Below are 24,625 nucleotides of genomic sequence, written 5' to 3' on the forward strand. Positions count from 1 at the left end.
TACGCTGGAGGGGAGAAATAACATGATTCTCTATGGAGATGGTTCACATCTCCACGCCGAACGCCGAAACGCCTAACGCCTGAAGCTCAAACAAGTCCCGGACCATTTTTTGTCGCGGCATATCGGGCGGCTTCGGCGTTCTCCATACCCGACAATGACCTATACAAAACCGCGGCTAAAAACGCTGCGTTTTGTCACGGCAAATCACGGTAAAAAACGCCGCAAATCGCCTACGCCTAGGTGTGAATGCAGCCTAAGGGTTTGTGAATGTGTGCCACAGGCAAAGTTTAGCTGCATAAACTGATAACAGTTTTAGTTAGTCAGTGGCCATTAATGGTATTGGCTACTATATAGGCCACCAGACCCTAATGTTGAAGGGGATTAATTTGCGATAATATGTTTAAGGGGGCTATAATAAATTTGCTGGTCATTAGTGTTAAAGGACTCTAAAATAAGGTGTGCAATACAGACTGGGCGCCTCAGAGAGAGGTTTACAATAAGGTAGCAAGTTGGGGGACCACATTAAAATTTTACTAAGGGACCCTGTAAGCAGGTCCTTAGTCAGGGTACCCACTCAGAAGGAACCACACGCTGAAGATTTTATATTGAGTTGACCAGGGTTACAGTAACAATGATTAGCCAATGGTATGATACTTCAGCTCGCCTGTAAGCGGTGTATTGTATGTTTTACAATTCACTGATAACAGAGGACCGCTTCTGCTGGAGGTGTGGCAGTAATCTCTGTACCCAAGGCTAGACTGGCTCCACTGTGTAAAGCTGGCTATACATTATACAATTTACTTTTCAATTCCCTTTTAGATTTATCTTTAACTATGTAGTGCAAGGGCCTGCCTGATTGCATGCAAATTGAAAGTGTTTAGGTTTGACCTCATATTATATTGTTTAGATAAATCTAGATGTAGCACCCTGGGGTTTAGTCAAGGAGCTCCTCACAAATTTACTTGCCAGGAGTAAAAGTTATCTTGGTCGATTAATAGAGATCTATTGATTTCTGCCTAAGTTTGGCCTTGTTGCACTTTTCTCTTCTACCACTAGGTGACCGGGTACTTGGTGGTACTAGATATGAGAATGACAACCCAAGGTCAGGTTATGGGTATATGGGGTATATGAGCCAATGGAAAGGGTTTTCTTGAATCCCTTGGCCTGCTGGGAGAACCTATATATTCAGGTGAGGTCAGGTGATCTGTGTTCTGTGCCACCTGGATGACTGTCTGGGTGGACGTGTGTCGTACGCCCCGGGCTGCTAGGCCAGAGATTGGGCCTATCCCAGGGGCATCTGGCTGCCAGGATGTGTGAGGGCCTATCCAGAAGTAAGAGCCCAGGGTTGGGATTGAAGCTTGCAGTCCAACCAACAGTGATGGTTCTGCCAGCTGGAGAACCTGTCAGTGGTTGCAGGTAGAAGGTAGAAGGGAAGCTGTTGCCAAAAAGGGGCCACCCACCTTTACCGGGGAACACAGTGAATAACTGAAGCAAGTACCGGAACTCATATTCTCACTGAAAGGGCACGGTGGATCAGGAAAACTTCAGGCGGTGATCAAGTCAGGGACCCAACCCGCGGAGGAGACGCTTGCAGAGCAGCCTTGTGAGTCAAGCGAGGGACCGAGCTGGTTAGCAGGGGCGAAGCTTGAGAATTATCTGGAGTCCCAAGCTAGGGATCCAACAGATAAGCGGGGGTGACGCTTGAGGGGATACAACCACAAACCTTGGAGGAGCTCTAGGGGTTTAGAGTCAATGAATCAGTGGGTTTAGTAAGAGACCGGGAGCTCAGTGTTGAAGAACTACAAGAGGCAGTTGTAGTGAAGCTGAAAGGACTGTTACGTTTGCGTTAGGAACTGTTAAAGTCTGTTGCCATAGGAGACAGCAATCCTGAAGGTGCAGATGTGGCTTCTTGCTGAGGCCTTTCCCTGCATGGCTGTTCTCTTATTGAAATCTCTGAGTCTGCCATAAATTACTGTTAAGAGAAATAAAAACCTCTTTTACATCCAAGAAGTGTCTGGCGCCCAATAAGTGAAAAACATTGTTTTTCATTTGGTGTACACCTAGTTAAACAGCTTACATGGAGAGGCTCTGTCTTCCTTCTGGCCAAAATGTCATGCTATACGACTTCGCTGGCCACATGTCCTTCTTGGCCACACAGCCAGCACCTCCAGTCTGCATAGAAATCCCACTGGAGAGGGTTACCAACAGGCGAGGCCTTGCCGGATGGACGCAATAGACTCTCCAACGTTTTTCGATGTTTTTTTTTTTCATAGATTTAATTGAGTAGAATTACATTACAGGATATGGCAAAAAGTGATGAAATACATTTTTATCATAAAATAATGGACATAAATCAAATCAAACAAAGTAGCCTCGGTTTTGGGTGTATAGGTAGATTACATAACAAAGTCAATACTGAACAACAACATATGAGAGAGGGAACGCTCATGCAGAGATAACTGGATGGATCTTCTGTGAGGGGGGGGTTCCTGGAAACAATAAAAACAGGGTTGAAATGAGGAAAAAGGAGGGGGAGGTAAGGAGGGGTGGGGTTACATTGCATAATGACACTGAGAATGTAGAAAACAGAGCAGGGTACTCTTGAAGGGGAGTTTCAATGATTGAGATACCTGTGAGGTGAGGGGTAGGGCGGACCCTTAGTTGTAGTGTGGAGGATTTCGAAAATCCTCCAGGCAGGTGTTAATTGATGGAGGTGTCCACTGACCCGAGTCGGTTGACAGGCCCCATAGTAGGAGAAGGAGTTTTCAAAGTTCTTAAGTTCCTCTGAAGATAATGATGATACCATGAAAGCTTGCCATCATGAGTAGAGACGATTGCTGGATTTTTCATGTTTAAAATCGGTGTTGAGTTTGTCCTTATATAGCAGGTGGATGAGTTTTCATTTGATCAGAGAGACCTTTGGCTGGCAAAGGTCTCTCTGATCAAGTTCTTTAGAATGGCTTTTCTTGCGACTAGGAGACTTATCAGGATGCAGTCTTTGTGTGGGGTGTGAGTGTAGGGAGATCATGTTAGTTTGTCCCAATATCCAAAGATAAAGCCCTGTACACACGACCACTGGAAATCCCGTCGGGAAAAAAAACATTGGTTTTCCCAACCGGATTCCTGGCAGGCTTGCCAGGAAATGCTCCACTCGCTGGTGATACCATCCGATATTTGGCATGCAGTACTGATGTCCACCAGCAGGTGTCTCCTGGCAGTTTGGAACTGTGAGGAGAGCCTTTCCCTGCTGGTGTTATGTGATCTTTGGGCCACAGTACTGGCATCCAAGATCACATAACACCAGCAGGGAAAGGCTCTCCTGACAGTTCCAAACTGCCAGGAGACACCTGCTGGTGGACATCAGTACTGCATGGATCCTGGCAGGATGGAGCAGATATCTCCTCCTGCAATTAGGAATCACCTGGAATCACCTGAACTTGATAGCAGGTAATGGTATAAAAACCTGGCAAGTTCAACATACTTTGCCTTGGCTTTGTCTTGTGCCCTGATTTGAACGTTGATCCTGAACCTGTTATCTGATCCCGATCCTGATTACAATCCTGATTCCAAACCTATTTGTACCTGTTTCCGTCAGTCCTGTATCCCTGGATCCTTGCCCTGCTATCTGATCCCTTCCACCCTCTCCCTGTCCATTGCTCCTTGTCCCCCATTTGCTGATCTCCTGTTATGACCATGGCTTAGCTAGACTACGATTCCGGTATTCCCTTTTGGCTATATTTATTCATCTGATTTTTGCTACTTTGGGGTCTTATCTAATATTGGTTTGTTGTGCTCTGTGTATTATTGGAGGTGGTTGTGTTACATATTATTCACATTACATTAATAAATTATTACTTTTTTCACCTATATACGTCTGGTTCACTTGTGCAGTCCACACAGTTCTGATCGTATCTGATTCATGACAAAAGCTGTGTATACACACGGCCACACAAAAACCTGCATTCTTTTGAATGACAAGAACACGGTGACATCATCGACTACGACGAGTCGCGTCACGTCACATTCAATTCCGTCACTGCCATCTTGCTACACCCCACACTAACGTATGCTACCGCGCATGCGTCGAATTGTTATCGAGCATGCGCATTTTTTCTCCCCTGCAGGTAAGCATACAGACGACTGGTTTTCTCGGCAGGAAACACTCTGCCGGGAATCCCGACGGAAAAATAGAGAGCAGGTTTATTTTTTCCGGGCAGTTTTCCTGTCGGGAAAACTGCTAGGGAGCATACACACGGCCGGGATTCCCAGCCAAAATCTCGCCTGGCAGTTTTTCTGCCGTGAAAGAAGTAGTGGGTCTTTTGGTAGTTTCAGCAGGGTTATACCGTATATGAATGATATGACTGACCAAAAGCGGTGGGTTAGTGAAGGTTTGGGTTGTTGGCATAGAGGGCAGGCAGCGAAACCTGGGTTACAGATGTTTCTACTGCAGAGAGCGGGGAGGGGACAGCAGTTTCCTCCGTCAACATTAGCAGTTTATCTCCCCCTGTAACTGCTAACTGAGCTTCCATCTCCTCCTGGTCTCATTCTACTGCTTCTTCTAATATAACATCAAACTTCACTTCCACCTTTGCTGTCAGCCTCTGAGCACTTCTTATAGTTACATAGTTACATAGTTACATAGTTAGTCAGGTTGAAAAAAGACACAAGTCCATCCAGTTTAACCACAAAAAAATAAACAAACAAAATAAAAAACACAATACAATACCATACACCCAACTCCATACCCACAGTTGATCCAGAGGAAGGCAAAAAACCCCAGCAGAGCATGATCCAATTTGCTACAGCAGGGGAAAAAATTCCTTCCTGATCCCCCGAGAGGCAATCGGATTTACCCTGGATCAACTTTACCTACAAATCTTAGTACTCAGTTATTTTATGTACATTTAGGAAAGAATCCAGGCCTTTCTTAAAGCAATCTACTGAGCTGGCCAGAACCACCTCTGGAGGGAGTCTGTTCCACATTTTCACAGCTCTTACTGTGAAAAAACCTTTCCGTATTTGGAGGTGAAATCTCTTTTCCTCTAGACGTAAAGAGTGCCCCCTTGTCCTCAGTGTTGACCGTAAAGTGAATAACTCAACACCAAGTACACTGTATGGACCTCTTATATATTTGTACATGTTGATCATATCCCCCCTAATTCTCCTCTTCTCAAGAGTGAATAGATTTAGTTCTTCTAATCTTTCCTCATAGCTGAGCTCCTCCATGCCTCTTATCAGAGGTTTGGTTGCTCTTCTCTGCACTTTCTCCAGTTCTCCGATATCCTTTTTGAGAACTGGTGCCCAAAACTGAACTGCATATTCCAGATGAGGTCTTACTAATGATTTGTACAGGGGCAAAATTATATCTCTGTCTCTGGAGTCCATACCTCTCTTAATACAAGAAAGGACTTTGCTCGCTTTGGAAACCGCAGCTTGGCATTGCATGCCATTATTGAGCTTATGATCAACTAAAACCCCCAGATCCTTCTCCACTACAGATCCCCCCAGTTGTACTCCCCCTAGTATGTATGATGCATGCATATTCTTAGCCCCCAAGTGCATAACTTTACATTTATCAACATTAAACCTCATCTGCCACTCAGTCGCCCAATTAGACAGAGCATTGAGGTCGGCTTGTAAATTGGAGACATCCTGCAAGGACGTTATTCCACTGCATAGCTTGGTGTCATCTGCAAAGACAGAAATGTTACTTTTGATCTCAGACCCAATATCATTTATAAATATATTGAAAAGTAAGGGTCCCAGCACTGAACCTTGGGGTACACCACTGATAACATTGGACCATTCAGAGTAAGAATCATTAACCACGACTCTCTGAATTCTGGCTTTCAGCCAATTTTCTATCCATTTACAAACTGATATATCCAATCCTGTAGACCTTATCTTACACATGAGCCGTGTGTGCGGAACTGTATCGAACGCTTTTGCAAAATCCAAATATATCACGTCCACAGCCACGCCTCTGTCCAGGGTTTTACTTACCTCTTCATAAAAGGAAATCAGGTTTGTCTGACAACTTCTGTCTTTCATGAATCCATGTTGTCTGCTGCTTAAATAGTTTTTTTCCTGCAAGAACTCATCCATGTGGTCTTTTATTAAACGTTCCAGTATCTTCCCAACTATAGAAATTAGACTAACAGGTCTATAGTTACTTGGTAAAGACTTTGTTCCCTTTTTAAATATAGGCACCACATTGGCTCTACGCCAATCCAGTGGTACTATTCCTGTCATTAATGAGTCCCTAAATATTAGATACAGTGGCTTTGAAATGACAGAGCTCAACTCACCTAGGATCTGTGGGTGGATGCCATCTGGTCCAGGTGCTTTATCCACCTTTATTCTGTCTAAATATTTCTGGACCATATCACTTTTGAGCCATTGTGGATTTGGGGCTGTGTCACTCCCACCCCCATTTTGGACATGAGCTCCCCCATGCTCCATTGTATACACAGAGCTGAAGAAAGCATTTAATAAATTTGCCTTCTCTTTGTCCCCAGTCACCCACTCTAGATTATTTTGTAAGGGGCCTACATGCTCAGACTTCACCTTTTTACTATTAATATATTTAAAGAATTTTTTTGGGGTTTGTCCTACTATCTTTTGCAATCTGTCGTTCATTTTGAATTTTTGCATCCTTGATTTCCTTTTTACATATCCTGTTATATTCTTTGTAACATTTAAACAACACTAGTGTTCCTTCATTTTTATATTTTTTAAAAGCTACTTTCTTATTGTTTATAGCTTTTTTAACTTTGCCCGTGAGCCACATAGGTTTTATTTTTAGCCTTTTAAACTTATTGCCCATGGGAACATACTTTGCAGTGAGGTTCCACACAGTCTTTTTGAAAAATTCCCATTTCTGTTCTGTGTTCATCTGTGTCAATAGTCCCTCCCAGTCCAAGTCCTGGAGAGCAGCCCTCATCCTTGGAAAATTTGCTCTCTTAAAATTTAGTGTTTTAATATTTCCTGTATGTATTTCCTGCTTATAGTGAACATTAAATGAAATCATGTTATGATCACTGCTACCCAGGTGTTCCTTTATCTGAACATTAGTAATAAGCTCTGCATGGTTTGAGATTATCAGGTCCAACAGAGCATCATTCCTAGTTGGGGCCTCAATAAACTGCACCATAAAATTGTCCTGCAATAGGTTTTTAAATGTTTGTCCTTTAACTGTCCCAGAAGTGCCATTAATCCAGTCAATTTCTGGGTAGTTAAAATCCCCCATTATTATCACCGTCCCAGCCCTTGCAGCCCTTTCCATTTGTGCAAGGAGCTGAGTCTCCACCTCCTCATTAACATTGGGTGGTTTATAACAAACTCCAATGATTAATTTTGAACTACGCACATCTGTATGCAGTTCCACCCATAATGCTTCAGCCTCACCACACTCTCCATCAACCAGGTTCTCTTTCACGCTTGCTTTGAGGTCACTTCTCACATAGAGACAGACCCCTCCACCTTTCCTTTTTACCCTGTCTTTCCGAAAGAGAGCATAGCCAGGAATATTAATAGCCCAGTCATGTGAGGATTGAAGCCAAGTTTCAGCAATACCGATTACATCATAGCTCTCCTCATGCACCAGAGCTTCCAACTCACCTGTTTTGCTTGGCAGACTTCTGGCATTGGTGAACAAACACTTAAATGTATTGTTACATTTTTCTCTAGTGTTTTTCATATAATTTATAGTAGTACAAATGGCACTATTATTTCCAATGGCTGTTTGCAACATGGGAACTTTCTTGTCACCTGCCATGACCCTCCCCCATCTATCCCCATTCCACTCTCCATTAATGTCTGACCCCTAGCTGACCTGTGTACCCGATGTAATTCTAGTTCACCCTCCCCCCTCAATCCTAGTTTAAATACTCCTCCAGCATTCCCATAAACCTCTCCCCCAGCACAGCAGACCCCCTTCCATTCAAGTGCAAACCGTCCTTAGCATATAGGTTGCACCCCAATGAAAAGTCATCCCAGTGCTCTAGAAACCCAAATCCCTCCTTCCTACACCAGGTCTTTAGCCATGCATTCAACTCTCTAATCTCCCCCTGCCTTTCCTGTGTTGCGCATGGCACAGGCAATATTTCAGAGAATATCACCTTGGAGGTCCTTCCCTTCATCTTGCAGCCTAGTTCTTTAAATTGATTCTTAAGGAGCCTCCACCTTCCATGTATACTGTCATTGGTTCCAACGTGGACCAAGACAGCTGGGTCATGCCCAGTAATTTATCCACCCGGTCCACCACATGCCAAACCCTGGCACCAGGGAGACAGCAAACCATTCGGTTCAAGCGATCCTGGCGACAAATTATTCTATCAGTCCTTCTGATTATAGAATCCCCTATTACCACCAACTGTCTAGGCCTACCTGCACTCCCCTCCCCACCTCTACTAGATGGGTTGCTCTCCCGGCTGTTAGGGGTAGCAGTAACATCTAGGGCTGCCACCTCTGTGTTTGCCACCTCCACATCATCACCCAAATTGGCAAATTTGTTTTGATGCACAAATACAGGACTGGCCTTCCCTTTCTGCACGCCCCTTCCACTCCCTCTAGCTACATTAACCCATCTCCCTATCTGATAATCCTGACTTGCCCCTCCACCCTCCACATCAACCTTACTGACCACCTGCTCAGCGAGCAGAGAACCCCTTTCAAGGTTGTCATTTCTACCCAGTGTTGCAACTTGCTCCTCCAGATCTCTAATACGAGCTTCCAGAAGGGCAACCTGCTCACATCTGTCACAGCGGTATCCATCTTGGAGCTGTTGCACCAATTTTGCATACATGTGACACACTGTGCACTGAGCAAACCCTTCAACCCTGCTAGCACTCATTTCCCAGTTACAATACAATTACTTGTAGGAAGTTTAAGAAGGTACTTACAGTTTTAGAAGACTCCTGTCTTAACTCTTGTTTTAAACTCCTGGTTTTTAACTCATCACTTGTATTCAAAAATCCCACTTCTGATCAGAAATTCCACAGATCTACTCTTAGCAAGGAGCCAGCTCTTATGGAGTTTTTACAGACACTTATATACTCACCTGTTACCAATTAAACACTCCCCTTAATTAGCAGCTGTACAGCTGAGACTGAGAGAAAGGTACAGAGGAATCAATGTCCTCATTCCCTTTCTTCGTCTCAAAAGTGAGACATCTGAGCTCTGTTTAAATATTTCACCAGCCCACTGAACCCCCACAAAGAGGCAGTTAAAAATAAAAATAAATTAATGAAATTAAATAAAATAAAAAAATTGAAAGAATAATTAAATAAAAAAGAAGGGCTCGTTCACATGTACTTTGCTGTCTAAAGAGCAGTCAGCATTTGGATTGCTCTTGAGACCACATGACAGGCAGTGAGGAGGTATATTGACTCCTCACTGCCTGCTAGTGGTTGTGGGGCGCTTGCAGGGCAGCGTGATTCATTTGAATAGCTCTTGTTCAACAGGGGTATAAGTTAATGTACTTATTTAATGAAAAAGTCCATATATCTTGCGTGTAGTGCATTATAGGAAGGCTATTTAAAAAGCATCTCAAAGTATTTACATTTTTTTGGAGTCAAGTATTCATTTGTGCAGATATGCACTTTAAAACTCTTGAATGTCTGACAAGTATTTACACAGGATTAAGAAATTCAAAGTCTGTACCACTTGTTCCTTACAAACTCAGTTCACATGACGAACTTGCAAGCAAATGGATCAGCAATGTTATATGCTAGGAGACAGCGTAATGAAATTAAATTCAGAACCTTGAATCAAAGTTTGTGGTTGGTCCCTGTCTTTAGGTCCCATGATTGCCTCATGTGCACATAGTCCAGATCATCCTAAGCCGGGCCATAGACTAGAACATTTTCTTTCAACACACCACAGGTTGGTGGAAAATTACTCAGAACACAATAATTTGTGTTTCCGGCTATAGCTGGCAGTACTAATCATTTGAAAAAAACATAAGGCTGGTTGTAGATCGACTTGTGTTAAACCAGGGTACTCATACATGGATCAAAATGTGCAGTGACATGCGATCCTGTATAGTGCGTTGTGATGAAATACAGTATACCTGCATTTTATTGCTCAGGCTGCTTTGTAGTGTGAATAGAACACACAGAAAACAATTGTGTGTTCTAGGGGTGACTGGCGTTTTACAATGCAGTAAAACGCTGGTCGCCGCACATGGGGGAGGATTTACTTAAACTGGTGGACACAGAATCTGGTGCAGCTGTACATAGTAACCAATCAGCTTCTAACTTCAGCTTTTTCAATTAATCTTTGACAATAAAACTTGAAAGCTGATTGGTCACTATGTAGAGCTGCACCAGATTCTGTATGTACCAGTTTTAGTAAATCTTCCCCTAGTGTGAATGCAGCCTAAAAACAATAATAGATGTCCCCCATTGAACTTTAAAGTGTATAACTGTCATGCCGCGTACACACGATAATTTTTCGGCATGAAAAAGAAAGACGTTTTTAAAAACGTCATTTAAAATGATCGTGTGTCGGCTTCTGAAAAACTCGAACATGCTGCATTTTTTAACGTCGTTTTAAAAAATTTCGTTTTTCGTGTAGTAAAAAATGATCGTGTATGGGCTAAAACAACGTTTTAAACCCGAGCATGCTCAGAAGCAAGTTATGAGACGGGAGAGCTCGTTCTGGTAAAACTACCGTTCATAATGGAGTAAGCACATTCATCACGCTGTAACAGACAGAAAAGCGCGAATCGTCTTTTACTAACACGGAATCAACTAAAGCAGACCAAAGGCGAATAGAACTTCCCCTTTAGAGTGCCGTCGTACGTGTTGTACGTCACCACGCTTTTTTCATAATTTTTTAAAAACGATGGTGTGTGGGCAACGTTGTTTTTAATGATGAAATTGTAAAAACGTTGTTTTTTGGACATGCTGAAAAACAACGTGTTTTTTCATGCCGAACAATGATCGTGTGTACGCGGGATCAGTCTTATGAGAGAGTTTAACAGCTAAAGTCACAACAATCACTATTTTTACAATTTTAAAATAAAACTATGGTCAAAGGAAAAAACAACATACTGTATATGACGCAGTCTGTCAATAGTATTAACAAAGCATTTGATGTTTATCTGAGTCCTTCCTGTGACATAGTTTAGCTCGGTTTTGATCACACCAGTAGATCTGATAAGTTTGGCAGGGTAACATCTATGTTCATTGTACAGTGAAATTATTGCAGTGTTGTCACCTTATTGATGTATAGATTTAAATGAAAGTGGATGTAAACTGTCCCTCATATATACTCAGTGAAGTGAACAGCCTCAGATGATACACAGAGATTAAACAAATCTCCCTACATAAGTTTTACTTGTATATCTGCTCTCTTCAGCTTTATATATTCTTTAGAAAATGCTCCTGGGTCTACTGAAGTCACTGTACAGGTGATATCTCTGTCCTGGAAGGGTCAACAACATTTTCGACAAGACCATAAAATGTGTAGTACTTCTGTTAGGTTGTTATTGCTGTTTATGACTCTCTTGTTTTGTTTTTTTAATTTGTTTATTTATACAAAATAGAAGACCGGCCCACATGGACCACAGCGAAAACACAGATTAACAGTTGTCATAGGCAGATACACACATGGAAATGGCAGTTACATGAAGTGTTCGGCCGAAGCCGTGCAGTGACGTATTTGAACTGAGCCTATAGGTAGGTACAGCAGTGCGGGTACCTGAGGACGAACTGTCATCCGTCCCGCACCACCGCCTCCATCGTTCGGACCAACCTTTAATCCCAAACAATGCTCTTGTGGCATCTCCTGCATCTAGGCACTATAGCACATATAATTGTGACACTAATCATATTGTAATTAAATGTTATTACAAATTACCTTTCCTTTTCAATCTGCAGCCACTGTAAATTTCTGAGAATGCAATGCAATATGGCTACTTGGAGTTGTTCTGTACACAGAGTGTGTACTGAACACACCCCAGAAACATAGTTTCCTGCTTGTGTGATTGGCTCACAAATTTTCCCAGAAGTCTGCCTAAGATACAATTCAGATTTCAGGCATCCCCTGAAACAAAAATGTCATTTTTGGAGAGATACTTTCAATAGGAACATGTCTAAAGGGATGCAGGCCCAGCAGACTTTCTCATTAGTGTTCTGCAGCGGCACACCTGATAGTTAATTATGAAACTACTCCCATTAGACCCACTCAGTAGATAGACACAGACAAACACACAGGTAGGAATCTGCAACAAAGGTTGTTATAATCTTTGCAATGTACATCAATCACCCAGAGGGGAACGTTTTTTTCTCAACAAAAGTGGAGTTATACTTTAAAGTGGAGGTTCACTCAAAAAAAAATATTTTTAACATTACATTCAGCCGAGTTGTTCTAATGACAATCGGCTGTTTTTTTTCCCCCGTACATACCGACTTTCACCGCCGCTTCCGGGTATGTCTTCTGCGGGACTGGGCGTTCCTATCTGATTGACAGGCTTCCGACCGTCGCATACTGCGCGTCACGAGTTGTCGAAAGAAGCCAACGCACCAACGTTCGGCTTCTTTCGGCAACTCGTGACGCGCTGTATGCGACGGTCGGAAGCCTGTCAATCAGATAGGAATGCCCAGTCCCGAAGAAGACATACCCGGAAGCGGCGGTGAAAGTCGGTATGTACAGGGGAAAAAAAACAGCCGATTGTCATTAGAACAACTCGGCTGAATGCAATGTTAAAAATGTATTTTTGGGTGAACCCTCGCTTTAAGTAGGCTTTTGGTGTCACTGGCTAGTAGGATTACCTGTGTACGTTCATAGGCAGCAGGAGGCAGAGCAAACATGAAATCTAATCTCAATATTGCTCTGTCCATCTAGTAAAAACATGATTGTGCAAGGGTTAATTTGGAGGCTGTTTCCTTTACCATCTATGTCACAAGAACCACAGCTTCCTTCTTGCAACAAGTGACATTCCTCCCCCTTCTTATATGCAAGAGTTTATATGACAACTCTATGCTTTGCTTCAAATAAAATGTCCCTTATCTGCTAAAGGATATTCCAATGATTTACTTCACTATTAACTATTCCCGAAGCATTTTATGATTTTCTGAAGAGATTCACATTGAACAGGTTTGTATGAACAAGAATTCCTTCTCTGATTTATCTGTTTCTGGATTCTCACATTTACACTAAGCTGTCTTTATCTCAAAGTGTACAGCTTTTGAACTACAGTTTGCAGGGTTTTTTTTTTCATCACCACTACATGGAGCTTTCACATCTTATTCAGTGTTCCCAAGTGGAAAATGTACGAATGTACTGCCCTCCACAACCTCCAGTCACTGGGACTTTGTGTGTGACCAGCCATCACCTGCTACTCTCTGCCCATCCTCTGGAGGGCGCAAGACTGGAGAAATGTGAACTCTGGCTTCTGCACTGTGCTGTGGATTCTGTAGAGAAAAGGTACATATAGAACATAAGAGATTGTACGTTACATAAGTAAGGAAAATGAGAAATATACATTTGTGCATTTTATTTAAACATGTCAGTGTGTATTATATGTATATGTTTATATTTATATATGGTGTATATATATATATATATATATATATATATATATATATATTTTATATATTTTTTTTTTTTTACTATATTGGATCAATTACTCTCAACATAATATTTAAAGCTCAGTCTCTGTAGTGGTTCCTATTGTTATATATTTGTGCATTTTATTTAAATATGTCAGTGTGTATTATATGTATATGTTTATATACTGTATGTATATATATATATATATATATATATATATATATATATATATATATATACATATATGTATATATATTTATATATATATACTATATGTGTCTATTTTTTACTGTACTGGAACTATTATGTTCAACATAATATGCAAAGCTCGGTCTCTGTAGTGATTTCTATTACAAATGTCATCCTTTTTTTTATTGAAATAGCTGTCATTTGTGAACATAACAGGTAGTTTTTTTTAAATCGAAGCAGTACTTACCGTTTTAGAGAGCGATCTTCTCCGCTGCTTCCGGGTATGGTCTTCGGGACAGGCTTCCGACGGTCGCATACATCGCGTCACGAGTACCTGAAAGAAGCCGAACGTTGGTGCGGCTCTATACGGCGCCTGCGCACCGACGTTCGGCTACTTTCGGAAAATCGTGACGCGATGTATGCGACCGTCGGAAGCCTGTCAATCAAATAGGAATGCCCAGTCCCGAAGACCATACCCGGAAGCGGCGGAGAAGATCGCTCTCTAAAACGGTAAGTACTGCTTCGATTTAAAAAAAACTACCTGATTCCCCTTGACAAAATGAGCATCAATCTAATCTTAAAAATTAACTTTTCGGGTGAACCTCCACTTTAAACTTAATATTGTTTGTTTTTAAAGTGGTATTTATGATCAAATGACTTTCATTTACGACAATTGTATGAGATAGTTGGGTAGATTTACTAAAACTGGAGCACTCAGAATGTGGTGCAGCTGTGCTTGGGAGCCAATCAGCTGCTAATCTTAGCTTGTTCAATAAGGCTTTGGCAATAAAACCTGGAAGCTGATTGGTTTCTGTGTAGAGTTGCATCAGATTTTGCACTCTCAGTTTTAGTAGATAACACCCAACATTTCTTTGACTTTCCGTTGTGTTCACTGATTAGGAAGTGAGGGAAGATCTCCCCAATTGGACACAGATGGTAAAAAAAAGAAAATATAACCTGGCTGGGGTTTTTCCCCTCCCCTACTCTATGCTTTAGATCTACTTTAGATATGTTTTAAACAAAGGTGTCTTAACTTTTAGAGCAGGGGTCTCCAAACTGTCTAAACAGAGGGCCAGTTTACTGTCCTTCAGGCTTTAGGGGAACAGGACTGGCACTGGTGGTAATAAAAATGACATTCAGTCAATGGGAGTAAGTAATACCCCATCATCAGTTTTATTGAGGGGAATAGCTCCTCATTGTTGGTATTCGTAGGAGAAATAGCGAATAGCGCCTCATTGTTGGCATCAGTTGGAGGAATAGCGCCCCATTGTTGGTATCAGTGGGAGAAATAGCTCCCCATTATTGGTATTAGTGGGAGGAATAGCACCCCATTGATGGCATCAGTGGGAGGACTAGCGTCCCCCATTGTTGGCATTAGTGGAAAGAACAGCACTTCATTGTTGGCATTAGTTGGAGAAGTAGTGCTCCATTGTTGGTTTCAGTGGGAGGAATGGTGCCCCATTATTGGCTTCCGTGGGGGAAATAGCCCCTCAAGGGTCGGATATAGGCAAGCAAAAGGCCGCATACGGCCCTTGGGCCACAGTTTGGAGAACACTGGTCTAGGGCATGAGGGTTTGAGAAAAAAACTCATCCACAGTCCTACAATCCAAACTCTGAAATTGCTCTTTTAATCTATTTATTAAAACACTGGTGTTAAATTTAGTCATGTACACTGGCCTGTTGTTGCAACTACCTAATGGGGAAAAAAAAAATCGAGAGATGGTCCAACACTTTCCCACTCTATTCAAAAGAAAAAAGGTCTTGTTTAAAGATACATTAAAGTAGAACTATGGGCAAAACTTTTTTTTTTCCATTTTGGATAGAGTAGAGCAACCCCCATAAGGTTTTTTTTTTGCCATCTATATCACATTTGAGAGATTTACCTTCACTTCCTGTTTCATAACCAAACAGGAAGTGAAAGGAAATCTCTGCAACATCAGAGTCCGCAAAAGGCAAGTTAATAGGGTTCTGTTCAAATGTCCGTAATGTGTGTGCATGTGGTAGGCAGTGATGCCAACCTACTAGATTGAAATTAACTGGCACGATACCCAAAATTTACTGGTGCAGCCACTTTTTTACTGGCATTTCACAAAAGTTACTAAATTACATTTTTAGGTGCAAATTTCAGTATTTAGGATACAAACAAGTACACTAGGCAAATAGCAATGTGATTTAAGGTAGATATTAAGGTAAAAAAAATAATTTTTGTTATTTTCGATATAATAAGGGCTAATTAATTAGTCACATCACCCTCTGCCTCCATCCCCCTCTGCCACCAACACCCCCTGCATTCACCCCCCTCTGCAGTACCACAATCTCCCCCTGCCTCCAATCTCCCTCTGCCTCCAATCTCCCTCTGCCTCCAATCTCCCTCTGCCTCCAATCTCCCCCTGCCTCCAATCTCCCTCTGCCTTCAATCTCCCCCAGGCCCCCTGCCTCCAATCACCCCCCGCCTCCATCGTCCCCTGCCTCCATCCCCCTCTGCGATGCCACCAACAACCCCTGTCTCCATCCCCACCCTCTGCGATGCCACCATCCCCTCTGCCTCCAATCACCCCCTGCCACTAACACCCCCTGCCTTCAATCTCCCCCTGCCTCCAATCTCCCCCAGACCGCCTGCCTCCAATCTCCGCCAGGCCCCCTGCCTCAAATCACCCTCTGCCTCCATCGTCCTCTATCTCCATCCCTCACCCTCTGCGGTGCCACCAACAACCCCTGTCTCCATCCCCCACATTCTGTGTTGCCACTAACACCCCCTGCCTCCAATCTCCCAAGCTGAACCGATCTCGGATATTTTTACTGGCACATTTCTGCAACCACGGACATTTACGAACATGGGAAAAAGGTGCCCGTTTTAACGAACTGTCTGTAAAAATACGGACGGTTGGCAACACTGGTGGTAGGGGCATTGTTAATTCCATAGGGGGAAGTATGGATGGGTTACTTGTTCTCTAGAAGACTTTGTAGAATATACAGTATAGGTACTATATCAGCACGTAAAGTACATTTCTTGAATTCATGTCATTTGCTTTACATTAGAAAGCAAACCTGTGTTCTCTTCTATTGTTTTCTTTAATTCTGTATTTTAGATTCTATTATTATTACATTTTGTAGTGTGCACAACATAGCAGTGCTAAAGAACAAGGAGAATGGCCAAGAAGGGGAAAGCAGCACCAGTTCAGGAATTGTCACTCTTAGGTGTAAAGACTTGAGGGTCATCCAGCTAGAGATACCTGGCATGGAGGAGACACTTAATGTTGCCCGCTCTGTGAAGGTCAGTAACATTGTGGCACTTAAAATACATTAGTACATTTTACAATGTTGCATTATTATAATAATTGCATGATATTATTTTCATATAACAATTCTAACAGTAGATACAATATACTCATTTATTAAACCATCACTGAAATTAGGTAGTGTTCCTCTTATAAACTATTCAACCTTTCTTTGTAAAGATATACTACCGTGTTTCCCCAAAAATAAGCCCGGGTCTTATATTATGTAGCGCCCCCTTACTTTCAGTATGGGCACTACGCTAAAGTTAGTGGGGAATGGGAGAGTTATTTTGCTCCCATTCACAATTTTCTAAATTTGGGCTGCTGTCATTCCTGAACTGTCCTGTAGGTCAGTCTGCACTCCAGGGATGCTGTTCCGAACCCTGGGCGACAGGTGGCGCTAGAGGGGTTCTGGCAGAGCCACTTTTCCCCAGCAGCCAATTAGATGAGTATTCCCTCGTGGAGCATGCTGGGGGAGAGTATATCTGTGGCAGACATTTTTTCATGTCCTTCGCGGGTTCCAGGTTCCAGGCGCGGCACCCACCTTTAGGGTGTGCACATCCAACGGACCCCGGCGATGGCCTACCAGGCCGGGGTCACATTCTATGCGGAGTTCCATGTTCCTGAGAGGGGCCCCAGTGACTTACTGGGTCCCCAGTTCTATTGAAAGGATCCCAGGCTGGGTGCCGTTCGATTGGGGGGTCGGCTTGAGGAGAACCCGGAGGCAGGTTGTCTGACAGGGCTGGAACGAACCAATCAGGGATCTGGTGACCGGAATGCTGACAGGTACACTTTGCTGTCATCCGGTGACCTCTGCTAAAATCTACTGGGAGGATTCGCTCAATTCGTCCATTTAGCTTATCCAAAGTAATAGGCCTGTGGCAGAGGCCCTAGAGCCAGGTCTGTGTGAGAGACCTGTTCCTCCCAGCAATCTAAAGTGACACTTCGGCTGCCAGGCTTGTGGCAGGAGTCTGTCCGGGGGCACTTCACCCACTCTGACTGGAGTGGCGACAAACTGAAATTGACAGCACAGCAACAGGCCGTAGCAGCATATACTCTACAGCCAGCTCAAGCCCTCAGCCCAGACTCGGTGTGCTCTCACTGAGGCCCGCTGGACAGCACTGGAACAGACTGCAGCCCATTGGGCAGGTGTGAGTGGGGCATTGGGTGGAGCTTGGGCTGGACTTGCTTTATGTGGGAGAGGTTATCAAATTTACATTCAGGATGAAGCCCCTGGTCTTTTTCCCACCCAGCAACACCCCTCGCTATAACCCCTGTCAAAGATGGGAGGAAATTTTGGTAGTCAGTAAGGTCACCAGGACTAGTGTCTTCACTGGAAATTTTCCATTCTATTCCTGTTCTGGTGGCATTTGGCATTTTGGCATTTCCTTTTACTTTTACTTTCACTTTCAGTAATAGCGGTCCCCAGGACAAGTAGAGAGAGTGGAACACCCTAACAGGAACACAGACAGCAAAAAATAAATAAAAATCCCTGACAGGTCTATCCAAAACTAGAAAGAAAAGTTTTACCTTTAGTTTTACTTTAAAGAGATATATTTTTCATGCCAACGATTGCAAGTTCTTTTTCCGTTATTGTGATGTAGCAAAGTTATTCTGATGAGTCTTCTGTAATTAGAGGATTAGGAGGACTGCCCCTGCTGACTTCCTTCTGCAAATGAAACAAAAACATTTAAGTACTGTCCATGACATTGTTGTTGTTTTTTTTGCACTAACACTATCATTTTCAGTATAAGCTTTTGGGGTGTACCCCCTGTTCTAAGACCCCTTTCACACTGAAGAGCTGCTAAAACAGCCGCTAAAGTGCCAGTCGTTTTTGCGGTGCTTTAGCTACGTTTTAGCTGCATTTAATGACGCTTTTGCAGCTCTTTTCGGGGCCCTAGCGGGGCGACTTTAAAAAAAACAAAGACAGACCCATTTTGCGGTGCTTTCAAATCGCTTTTAAGGTTCTTTGGAAGCGCTGTCCATTCATTTCAATGGACAGGGGTGTTGTTGAAGCGCTATTTAAGCTCCTGAAATCCGCCACGGTGTGAAAGGGGTCTTAGTCTAAGGTGACCAGATTTTTTAAATGAAATCCAGGGACATATTTTTTTTTTATTTCCAAATTGTAAACTATTTTATATGCATATTTTCCTCAAACTATATACGCAGTCAGTGGTGTAGCGTGGGATGTCAGCGCTCGGGACAAAGCAAGAAATTTGCACCCCCCGCCAGACTTTTAGCACTCACTGAGTCCCTTCCACTAGTACAGTATTACTGACCAACTTGATTCCTACACTGACCTACCTGACCACGTAACCTACCTGATTCCTACACTAATCACTACACTGACCTACCTGACCACTACACTAACCTACCCGATTCCTATACATTTTGGGGCCCCTTACACAGCTTTATTACGCGTACAGACGGTCGTTTTTTGCGATGTAAAAAAAACGACGTTTTATGTGATGTAAAAAACGACGTTTTTGAAACTTCATTTTCAAAAACGACATAGCATACAGACCATCGTTTTTTCACAATGCTCTAGCAAAGCGAGGTTACGTTTCACCACTTTTTTCCATTGAAGCTCACTTCATAACTAACTTCTGGGCATGCGTGGGTTTAAAAACGTCGTTTTATACCTAGTTTTTTGCTACACACGGTCAATTTCTGTGAAACAAAAACGACGTTTTGAAAAACGACACAAAAAAATCGAGCATGTTCGATTTTTTTTTTGGTCGTTTTTTTGAAGACATAAAACAACGTTTTGCCCACACACGATCATTTTAAATGACGTTTTTTAAAACGTTGTTTTTTTGCATCACAAAAAACGACCGTCTGTACGCGGCATTAGGCCTGGGCTGAGAACCGGGGGGGCGAGGGGGACGGTGCTGCCGAGAAACTGAAAGTGTCATCTCCTCTTCTTCTCCCCTCTCCCCGCATCACGCCGATTACCAGGGGGGGTGCCAAGAAACTGAAAGTGTCATCTCCTCTTCTTCTCCACTCTCTCCCACATCACGCCGATTACAGGGGGGGCATCCGGGGCCCTTACAGGTGTAATGCCTGTGCCCTGTACCCCCCTGATGGCGGCCCTGCCTACACTATCCACTACCTGATTCCTACACTGACCTACCTGATTCCTATATTGACCACTACATTGACCTACCTGAGTTCTATACTGACCACTACACTGACCTACCTCATTCCTGCACTACACCACCTGCCCCCCCACATGATCAGTGTATATCAGTTGATTTTGCTCACCCCTCCATGGCCTCCATGATAATCTATCGGAGCAGGGCTCTCCCTAGCACCAGGTACTGTTCCCGACACTTTTCTTATTTGCATTTGTTCACTGTGGCTTGTTAATAAATATGACGATTTTTTAAAGAGCAAGACCGGAGTACAGATCATCTTTTCCTCATTACTTTACTCAGCCAGTGACTGTGGATCGAGCACCCGGGAGCTCTGCTTTCTATGTGATGTATGGGTAGTAGCACTGACTTTTTTGTTTATATACAGTTCCCGACTCCCAGCCGCTCCTCAGTATCCCCTGCCAAGAGCTTCTCCAATAGCAGCCTTACGCTCTGCACCGCCCCTCCCCTCCGCTGTTTTCACACACACACAGGCCGACCGCACCAGAGGGATCATGGGGGACAGGCTGGACTACAGGAGTTTCTGGGCGGAGGGGAAACACAGCACACTTGGTTTTGCGCCCCCCCCCAAATATTGCACCCGGGGCGAGAGTACCAGATGCCCTCCATGCCACTTCAATTCGGGGACAAATCCAGGGACAGACTGGCTCCAGCGACTGTTCCCGCAAACCGGGGATGTCTGGTCACCCTATCTTAGTCCCAAGCAATACTAATACACAAAGCGGAATGTTAAGACAACCATTGGCTATTAGCGCTGCTTGGACATTTGAAGGAGGTACACCCCATAAGCTTGTCCTAGAAATTTGAATGTTAGTGCAAAAAAAAACTATCACGTTTTCAGTTTCAATTGTGTTTGTTCCAAGTGCACTAATACAGCTATGGTTACCTTCTGCAAATGTTTATTATCTGGCTGTTACAGTATGTTAACGTTTTAAAATGTCCTGGACTGGCTGCCACCATGAGCTTGGTGTCATCTTTATCAGCTGAAAATTGGCTGTTCAGTAAAAGCGATCTGGACATCTCTATAGCTGATCACTTTTACAGTAAAAAATAAGACATAGCCATGGACGATGTTAAAAATGTCCCTGGTTAGTGATTCACAGTTTTGTGAACTACAATAACATCCAGGGAACTTGCATCTTTGTAAATAGAAGTCAGCAATGGTATCCTCCATGTTCATGATGAGTATCCTTATAGGTTATCTCCAGCCAACATGTAATGACTATACCTTCATATACATCCACAGGCTCTCTCCTCCTTGGATTCTGTTACCCTTACCTACCCATTTTTCTTTAGACCTGCTGGATGCAAGTTGGGTAAAGGATGGCCAAGGGACACCATGGAAACATTTTACCAAAAGCTAAAGGCTGAGGTGACAAACTGTCTACATTTTTTTCTGCATGCTGAAATGGTAAAAGTATGCTACTTACAATATGTTTTTTTGTATTTCTTCCCAGACAGACGCTTGGAGATTGAGTCATGTAAATGCCGGTTTTAGACTTTGTTCTAGTTACCCAGAAAAGGTTATTGTACCCGTATCCTGTTCTGATGATTCTCTGAGGAAGGCTGCAACTTTCAGGCAGGGACACAGGTTTCCCATATTTAGTTACCACCACCGGCGCAATAAAGTGGTATGTTAGGCATAGTATTATTCTTAACTATCTCTAGACTGTAGAGATTCTATCTTTTTACAATGTTTTTCCTATCTTTGTGTATTAGATGACAAGAATACTTGATAATTTGAATTATATTAAAATCCCAGCAAGCAGCTGCTCATCGTACTGTTTTGGGTTATGTAGTACTAGATGTCTTGTTTGTCTGCATCCTGAAATGGTATGTAGCGCTCACTCCCACAGGAGCCAGCAGTTTAAGGTCCCTAGGGTCTTTTCCTATAGTTGCACCCGCAGCCAGGCACAGAGTCACTCCTTTGACTCAATGAACAGTCTAGGGGTATGCTTCTCGGATGCTTTATTGTGGAACTTGAACTTGGATAGGAGTAGAGAAACTGTGGGATACTCCAGTAACTTTAGTAGCAACTTGAGGACACTAATCTTCCTTGCAAAAGTCCTTACACAAGCACATAGTGAACTGAACTGTACCGGGACACCAAATACAATGTCCCCTTTCAGCAGTGCTGACTTTAGCACCCAAGAGATAGCAGCAACATACAGTCTCAAGGATCTCTCACTCCAGTAGGTACTGACTAATGTCCTTAGATAGTTGGGCGCCTCCTTCCAATATCTTCCAGACACCTTTTCCAGTGATACTAGACCCGATCCCTTTCTTCTAGCAGAATTGACCCCCCCCAGCTAGCCTAACTGGGACCTCAATGAACAGCCGACACATGCAGCGGCGTCTCCAGCTTTCATATTTAGGAGGGGCACATGGGGGGACAGGGACAAAAGTAGGGGTCCAACTATAAAATGCAATTTTATATATACTGTGTATATATATATATATATATATATATATATATATATATATATATATATATATATATATATATATATATATAGTGGGGATCAAAAGTTTGGGCACCCCAGGTAAAAATTTGTATTAATGTGCATAACGAAGCAAAGGAAAGATGGAAAAATCTCCAAAAGGCATCAAATTACAGATTAGACATTCTTATATGTTAAAATAAGTTAGATTTTATTTCCATCATTTACACTTTCAAGATTACAGAAAACAAAAAAATGGCGTCTGCATAAGTTTGGGCACCCTGCAGAATTTATAGCATGCACTGCCCCCTTTGCAAAGCTAAAACCTGCCAGTGTCATGGATTGTTCTCAATCATCGTCTGGGAAGACCAGGTGATGTCAATCTCTAAGGTTTTAAATGCCCTCATCAGACCTTGCCCCAACAATCAGCACCATGGGTTCTTCTAAGCAGTTGTCTAGAAAACTGAAACTGAAAATAGTTGACGCTCACAAAGCTGGAGAAGGCTATAAGAAGATAGCAAAGCGTTTTCAGATGTCAATATCCTCTGTTCGGAATGTAATTAAGAAATGAAAGTCATCAGGAACAGTGGAAGTTAAAGCAAGATCTGGAAGACCAAGAAAAATATCAGAACAGCTGGCAGGATTGTGAGAAAAGCAATTCAAAACTCACGATCCCTCCAGAAAGATCTGGCAGACACTGGAGTTGTGGTACACTATTCCACTATAAAGAGATACTTGTACAAATATGGTCTTCATGGAAGAGTCATCAGAAGAAAACCTCTTCTACGTCCTCACCACAAAAATCAGCGTTTGAACATTGAAAATGAACATATAGACAAGCCTGATGCATTTTGGAAACAAGTTCTGTGGACCGATGAGGTTAAAATAGAACTTTTTGGCCGGAATGAGCAAAGGTACATTTGGAGAAGAAAGGGCACAGAATTTAATGAAAAGAACCTTTGTCCAACTGTTAAGCATGGGGGTGGATTAATCATGCTTTGGGGTTGTATTGCAGCCAGTGGCACAGGGAACATTTCACGAGTAGAAGGAAAATTTGAATCACTAAAATTTCAGCAAATTTTGGATGGTAACTTGATGCCATCTGTGAAAAATCTGAAGTTAAAGAGAGGATAGCTTCTACAAATGGATAATGATCCTAAACACACCTCAAAATCCACGGGGGGTTACATCAAGAGGCGTAAACTGAAGGTTTTGCCATGGCCTTCACAATCTCCTGACCTCAACATAATTGAAAATCTATGGATAGACCTTAAAAGAGCAGTGTGTGACAGACAGCCCAGAAATCTCAAAGAACTGGAAGACTTTTGTTAGGAAGAATGGGCAAAGATACCTCAAACAAGAATTGAAAGACTCTTGGCTGGCTACAAAAAGCATTTACAAGCTGTGATACTTGCCAAAGGGGGCAGTACAAGATCTTAACTCTGCAGGGTGCCCAAACTTTTGCAGACATATTTTTTTTGTTTTCTGTAATTTTGAAAGTGTAAATGATGGAAATAAAATCTAACTTTTTTTGACATATAAGAATGTCTAATCTGTAATTTGATGCCTTTTGGAGAATTTTCCATCTTTCCTTGGCTTTTTTATGCACATTAATAATTTTTTTTACCTGGGGTGCCCAAACTTTCAATCCCCACTGTGTGTGTGTGTGTGTGTGTGTGTGTGTGTGTGTGTGTGTGTATATATGTGTATATATATATATATATATATATATATATACAGGGTGGGCCATTTATATGGATACACCTTAATAAAATGGGAGTGGTTGGTGATATTAACTTCCTGTTTGTGGCACATTAGTATATGTGAGGGGGGAAACTTTTCAAGATGGGTGGTGACCATGGCGGCCATTTTGAAGTTGGCCATTTTGAATCCTACTTTTGTTTTTTCAATAGGAAGAGGGTCATGTGACACATCAAACTTATTTGGAATTTCACAAGAAAAACAATAGTGTGCTTGCTTTTAATGTAACTTTATTCTTTCA

The 24,625-nt window shown here is 42.6% G+C and overlaps 1 protein-coding gene across 3 annotated transcripts in view; it reads left to right on the forward strand.

Annotated features, from left to right (window-relative positions):
* The first annotated feature begins 12,861 nt into the window (after window positions 1-12,861).
* LOC120926817 (myotubularin-related protein 9-like) overlaps window positions 12,862-24,625 on the forward strand; it is a 43,270-nt gene continuing 31,506 nt past the window's right edge. The window contains exons 1-5 of one of the 3 annotated variants that reach the window (XM_040337045.1): window positions 12,862-13,104; window positions 13,186-13,434; window positions 16,864-17,023; window positions 21,429-21,554; window positions 21,640-21,813. In XM_040337045.1, coding sequence (XP_040192979.1) covers window positions 13,238-13,434; window positions 16,864-17,023; window positions 21,429-21,554; window positions 21,640-21,813 — 657 coding nt within the window. In that variant the 5' untranslated portion in view covers window positions 12,862-13,104; window positions 13,186-13,237. Of the gene's footprint in view, window positions 13,435-16,863; window positions 17,024-21,428; window positions 21,555-21,639; window positions 21,814-24,625 lie in introns of all 3 variants that reach the window. The other 2 variants (XM_040337044.1, XM_040337046.1) reach the window with 2 other exon arrangements.

The sequence above is a fragment of the Rana temporaria genome, chromosome 2 (genome assembly GCF_905171775.1).
Source record: "Rana temporaria chromosome 2, aRanTem1.1, whole genome shotgun sequence".
NCBI classification, from domain to species: domain Eukaryota; kingdom Metazoa; phylum Chordata; class Amphibia; order Anura; family Ranidae; genus Rana; species Rana temporaria.